The 6,575-nt window shown below is 41.3% G+C and overlaps 1 protein-coding gene across 1 annotated transcript; it reads left to right on the top strand.

The window, feature by feature from the left end:
* The first annotated feature begins 3,478 nt into the window (after positions 1-3,478).
* Positions 3,479-5,925, top strand: LOC117257655 (uncharacterized). Its single transcript, XM_033627903.2, has 4 exons — positions 3,479-3,856; positions 4,215-4,685; positions 4,755-4,973; positions 5,218-5,925. The coding sequence occupies exons 2-4, from the start codon at positions 4,550-4,552 to the stop codon at positions 5,352-5,354; spliced, it is 492 nt and encodes a 163-aa protein (XP_033483794.2). The 5' UTR covers positions 3,479-3,856; positions 4,215-4,549; the 3' UTR covers positions 5,355-5,925.
* The last annotated feature ends 650 nt before the right edge of the window (positions 5,926-6,575 follow it).

The following is a 6,575-nucleotide window of genomic DNA, read 5'->3' on the forward strand; positions in this document are numbered from 1 at the left end:
AGCCAAACCCTGTTCTTTTTTCCTAAACCTAACCACGTGTTTTGATAGCACCTTGGGGTTGTGAGAAAGCGCAATTTCGTTCCCATGTACTCTGTATGTGGAAATGACAATTAAGTTGACCATGAACTTGAACTTGTTGCCTAAACCCAACCACATGTTTTAGAAGAAAAAAATTTTTGCAGTGTTGTGCCAACGTAGTGTGTTTATTTCAAAAGAGAAGACCGTATGTAAATGGTAAATTTCGTGTGAAAACAGAAGTGTATTTTGAAAGAAGACAATGCATGGAACAGGCAGAACTTGACGCAGCCTCCCAGAACATCAACAACAAATGCACCCAGGGTACCTTGCATGTCGTATGTGGACGTGGGGAAAGTTCATGACCAAACATTGATATGTGATGAGGTCGGAGTGAGAATGTGTTGCTTTTCCAAGCACTAGCCCCAACAGTTAAACTATAGTTTTCTTATGCTTACAATCCAGAGAGTGAGAGTATCAGTGCAAGTTAACCATAGAAACTCACTACAACTTAACTCCCACTTCTGCAGCCTGTCCCTCACACCTAACAATACTGACTGCCTGTGCACAATGCGAGTGGAGAGAGTGGAAGAGAGGAGCCATGAACTGTGATTAATCTGAGCAGCATGTACAGGTCACTTTTTAGAAAAAGTTGCTAAGAGGTTTCTAAAAAGTCCCTAGACTGTATGAAAATATTGGACGTAGCCACTGTGACATCGCCCACTGGTTTGTAAACTTCCGTTTTGAAGCCTTGAGTTCAGCATTTTGGCCGTCGCCATCTTGTTGTTGTTTTTTTGGAGCTAGAGGTAACCATATCCTCCTGAGACCCAACCTTTTGTTTGGTATGCATTTTTAATTTCTCCCAGCTATTTGGGATCAGTGGGACCTGATAAGTATAAAAACTAAACATTGTCAATGGTACTTAGGTCCCAATGTCCTTTAACAAGTACTTCCTAATTGCCAGTGTCTTAGCTTGTTACTGTTGTTAAAATTGGTCAAATTTGTTGGCATATCAAACTACAAACATTTGCATTCATTCATAAACATGTTTCAGCCATAACATGTAATCTGGTCTTAGACCTTGTCCACTTTTGTGTCGGGATCGGCTGCAGGCTGACTTGGCAGAGATGTTGCTTTTACACGGATAAGTGTATTGTGCTCTTCCTACCACTAGATGGCACAAAAAGTGTCCACCAATGAGGACAACAGGTCTAAGTTAAGTAGAATGAAGTATAACTGTGCGTTCACACCAAACGCGATGGACGCGATGTCATCGCCCGTAACGCGAGTATCGCGTCGCTTGATCACAAATGTCACCTTTTTGATCATCGCTTCATCGCTTCAATCGCGATGACGCAACCCTCCTCCCGCAATTTTCTTCACCTCCAGCTATCTTCTCGTCAACCATGGCTGAGTTAACTACCGTAGCTGCTCTTTATCTGTTGTGGACATCTGATTTTGATCGAAGACCCAAACGCCGCCGTGTCTGGGTTCACAATATCCTCCAGAAACGCACACAGCTGGATGAATATCATCACCTACTGCAAGAGCTGCGTCTGGATGGCGGTCGTTTCCAGCGGTACTTCAGGCTGACGCTGGCCCAGTTTGAGGACCTGTTGGCCCGTATTGGTGCGAGGATCTCCCGCCTGGACACCAACTACAGGCGCTCCATCCCAGCTGCGGAGCGCCTGTCCATCTGTATGGTTGGATATCAACGCTGATTGGATGTCGCGGCACAGCGTCACGCGATGTCGCTTGAAAAGTTCAAATTTTTCAACTTCAAGCGACACACGCGATGAAGCGATGGACGCGTCATCGCTTCATCGCGTCGCTCTTATCACCTGAAACGCGTCGCCCAAAGCAACATCGCGTGTCATCGCGTCATTTACATTGATTTTGAATGGAAACCTGTGGCGTTCATCGCGTCCATCGTGTTTGGTGTGAATGCACAGTAAGGCCAAGTAAATCCAAAATGTGATGTCCTCATATGAGGACACAGGGTCTCAGGAGGATATTTGAACAAAGAAAAAAATGTAAACAGGTGAGTTACATAAAAATTCCCCCTGTGCAGTTGTCATGACTGTTAAAATTAGCTATAGAGACCAAAAATCTATTGCAATCTATTGCACCAGAATGTATACATGTTTGTTTCTGCTGTGAATTCAGGCATTTTAACATGATGGTCTACGGAGATTGAATGGCTTCTGGAGCCAGCCTCATGAGGTCATTCAAAGAACTTGGCTCTTCAGCGCTGGTTTCATTTTTCAGCCCTGCAGGTTGCCCCTTGGAAAATTTGTTACATCTGCTGAGACAGTTGCCAGATTGACAACACTGCAGATAAACCAAACACTGGTTTTAGACAGGGCCCTTTGTGTTTTCACATTACTTTAAGGCCAACGTAGGTTCATGGGAGGGGTGAGCGAAGGGGTATTCAGTTGGTTGCAATCTTCAACTTCATCACTGAATGGCAAAGAATCCGACACACAGGACCTTTAATGGACTTTTATACCCTTTACATACACAAATGATACTTTTTTTTCATTCTGCAAATGGCATATCCATAGAGACAGTCGAACAGTAGAAATACCTTGGTATCTGCTGAACGACAATCTTTTTTAGAAATTCTAATGGTCAAATTGAGGATAATATTAGGCTTTCTGTACAGAAATAAGAGCTGTTTTCCTTTTGTACACAGAAAAAGACTCGTTGAATATGTATTTTTGTCTGTTTTGGATTATGGGCATGTTATATACGAAAAAGCTGCTGCCTCACTATCTCCTGAAATCACTGGATATTGTCTACCACTCAGCCCTAAGGTTTATAACAGCTGATTCTTACAGCACCCATAACTGCCGCCTTTACCGAAAGGTCAGCTGGCCACATTTGGCTGTGAGGCGGGAACAGCATTGGTATTTGTTCATTTATAAATCTTTGATGCAGATGCTTCCACCCTATATTTCATCCCTTTTAACCCTGACTTCACATAATTTTGGTACTTGCTAACTGGTAATCAGAACTGAACCAGGAAAACGTCATTCTCTTACAGTGCACCTTATACATGAAATAATCTGCAAAAGCCCTTAAACTTGGTACCTCTGCCACTCTTATGGCTGTTTAAACGCCTTATTCTGATCTTGATTGATTGATTTTCTGAGTCTTAAATAGAGGTTTGAAATCAAGACATATAATCTCATCTGTCTTTTATACAGAGAACAGAGCAGATTTTAATTTCCTGAAAACATAATGAGTTGTTTTTGGTCAGAAAAAGCGCCCACCTGACTGTGTACCTGATGATATTTGTCTATGTGAGTATTTATGTGTGTGTTTATCCCTATGTACCCCATCATGCCCTCCACCCAGATCACTGAGTCATCCCTTGGTCAGAGAAACTAATAATACCCCCATGTCTCTGCTGCTATTTTAAGCCAGGAGGGCCTGCAGGGCTGGGTGTGGGCAGCTAGGGTGGGCTAAATCAGAACATGGACACACACAAACATACTTAGCAGGAGGGGGGTGGCACTGGGGCGTTCTACAGTTGCTCAGTGACACAAATACGTTCATGAGGAAAAACCCGGAGGTTCCCTTTTGGTTTCATACATCAAGGATTTTACTGGACACACTTCTTTTGAGTTTGGATTACTTTGGTCACTGTGAGGCTCCTGGATAACCTGTGTGGATATCTACTGTATCACATCGCTGCTCCTGTGGGTGCAAGCACATGTTTGGTCATGGGTGTCAGACTGTGAGGAGACTGGGTGCACAAGAAGAGCGACAGATTGACAAGAGCAAACAAGCAGACGCACATAAAACCCAACGCAGCTTTTGTTTGTGGTGACACACGGTAAGTGGGAGGAGAGGAGAAGTATTCTTCAGACCTATTCTATCCAATAAAACAGATCAGGTTTGGCAACACAGCGTCAGGTAGCCTGTAAATCAGGTAGTCAGGCAGTTAATCATCCATACAGTCACTCAGTTAGTCAATAGACAGAAGCCGCTCCTGTCCTTTGCTCTTTGATTCAAATTCCAGCAACATTGTGCCGTTATGGGATTGACAGTCAGCTCTATTAATAGCTCTGATAAATCAGCTTTCACATGACCTGTTTGTTTGACACATCCTTACACACCGACCTACTGCTCTCATTTTATTTCATCTACAGAATATCTTCCAATAACTTCCCTCCTCTCTTTTCCACTTTCAGAACCAACCCATCAAATCCTCATCTCTATTTATTACCAATGTGATATTTGAGATTTAGATTAAATGAACTATATCTAAACAGCAAAACTATTCCATTTACTAGCTCTAGCAGCTGCCGTGGTGTCTCCTGCGAAGCAAGCAACAAGTACATAAAATAATGTAAATATTTGTAGCTGAAATTCCAGCTTCAAAGTTTTTCAAGAAGTTGCCTCTCATGGCCTTTGGGAGCTGATACTGTGGAGAGCTGCATGACACAGCTTTAAAGATTAGTTAGCTTCCAGATATATTCACTGAGATATATTCACACCATCTGTCCATCCGTCAAGAGGAGGCGAGATGTCGAGGCCTCCGTCCTCCCAGACCACCCCTCAGTTCTACAGGGTCAGTGAAAGAGATCTCTCCGAGGTGGAGCTCCACTCTGTGGACTCTATCAACGATCTCCACCGGACACACCCGGAACACAGCCACAAAGGTACTCACACACGCACAAACACTTCAACCCAGCTGACACAGTTATTGACTCCCCTCTCTATGATTTCAGTGATGAGGCCTCCTCGTCCTGCATACTCCCCCTCCTCCAATGGGAATCTCTACGCAAGTGACATGACAGCTGTCAATCAAAGAGGCCGTCCAGTCAGCGGCAAATGGCAGAGTCGTCTACAGGACATGTTGACACCCAGTTCATCACGTGCCTATGCCATGGGCTGTGCTATTATCACCCTGCTTCTGCTAACAGTGTTACTCATCTTCTACTTTTTGGGTGAGATATCATATTTTTGTTATTAGTTTCCACTGATATTTCTTGGATATGTTGTATTTTCTGGAACTCTGAAGCACGCTTCCATTGTCATGATATTTGCAATTTCTTAACTTAATTTCTACTTCAAACTGTGTCATACAGTCACAGTCATCTTTTTTAAACATGTCCATGAATCTGACTGAAATTTGCTCAAACCCTAGATAGACAATCTGACAATGTGCTTCTGTGTCTGTTCCTCCTCCAGTCCAGCAGGGCGGCGCAGTCCGGATGCTGACTGAGGCACTAAAGGAGAAAGAGGCTGCAGCCAGAGAGCTGTCACTGTTGATCCAAGAATTGCAGTCCCTGAGACACAACCTGACAGCCCTGAGAGGAGGGACATAATATGCACAGAAACCAAACATGAATACACACACACACACACACACATACACTGGACATGAGAGTAAAACTGTGTTTTACGCTGGATTTTTCCTTGAGGAGGAAACACTTGTTGAAATGCTCCATAAATGTGTCTGTGTTCATGATTACATGTAACTGATGGAACTATAGAAGTAGTGTGGAGACGGGAGGTTTCTGGAAACATTTCCTCTCTCACCTGCTCTGCTAACTGTATGAAAAGCACTTTTGAATGAACCCATATAATTTTTGTTCTGTGATGATGCTGTCATTGAAGCTGTATAAGTGGTTGGATTAAATGAATGGAGGTAGTATATGTATATCATAACATTACATTGTATAACACACATTTAATTATTACATATAATTATGTATTTGATGATTCAGCATTATTGCTCAAAAATAATTGTTATTTTTGTGACACAAAGTCTATGTCAATGATACACTGTCTTAACCCCTTTAATGTCTTCACTAAGAAAATAGCAATGAAAAAAAGAATCCTTTTTATTTCCATGGGACAATACTAACAAAAATAAATGTTTCATTTAAAAAAAAACAGACCCCATTGATTTATTTTTTAAAAAATATAGGCCTCTACTAAAGAGTTTAGATGGCCCTTCGTGGTAGTAGTAAAACAGAAAGAAAAAATCTAGGTATTTACCATTATAGTAATCGAAAATATGTGAAAAATGCTGAAAAATTCTATTGATATATATATATTTTTCATCAAATATATAATGGAATAATGGTAAATTCCTGCTGTTACCAAAAGTAAAAATGTATCCTTTTTATTTGATAAAAATTGTAAATGTATTATATTAGCATCTCTACCTTTACTATGAAGGGACAAGCATCTTTAAAAAAAAAAAAAAAAAAAAAAAAAAAAAGAACCTTGTTAAAACCCTTGTATAAAGTTACTCAAATCTCTTCAGTAAGTCCTCTTAAATTATAACTTGTTGAAGAAACACACCTACCTTTGAAAATTCCACCACTCAGAGCTCTCATGTCTGGAGGGACTTTTTATTTACTGACTTCTTGTAGGAGAACTGAAAAGGCATACTTTTTAAAGACACGGCGACATCTAGTGGATTTTATTAGCATAACACAACTAAACCAAATGGTAAAGATAGCTCAATCAGGTTGAGTTATGTTCAACAAAATTTCCATAAGACATGGTGACCAAACAGTTAAGCAGGATGTTAAAAG

This window comes from Epinephelus lanceolatus, chromosome 8 (genome assembly GCF_041903045.1).
Source record: "Epinephelus lanceolatus isolate andai-2023 chromosome 8, ASM4190304v1, whole genome shotgun sequence".
In the NCBI taxonomy this organism is placed as follows: domain Eukaryota; kingdom Metazoa; phylum Chordata; class Actinopteri; order Perciformes; family Serranidae; genus Epinephelus; species Epinephelus lanceolatus.

Excerpts from the sequence above, each read along its gene's own strand:
- LOC117257655 (XM_033627903.2), top strand. The coding sequence starts at position 4,550 with ATGTCGAGGCCTCCGTCCTCCCAGACCACCCCTCAGTTCTACAGGGTC. Across the intron at positions 4,686-4,754 it reads CCCGGAACACAGCCACAAAG|TGATGAGGCCTCCTCGTCCT; the intron begins GTACTCACACAC and ends CTATGATTTCAG. Across the intron at positions 4,974-5,217 it reads ACTCATCTTCTACTTTTTGG|TCCAGCAGGGCGGCGCAGTC; the intron begins GTGAGATATCAT and ends TTCCTCCTCCAG.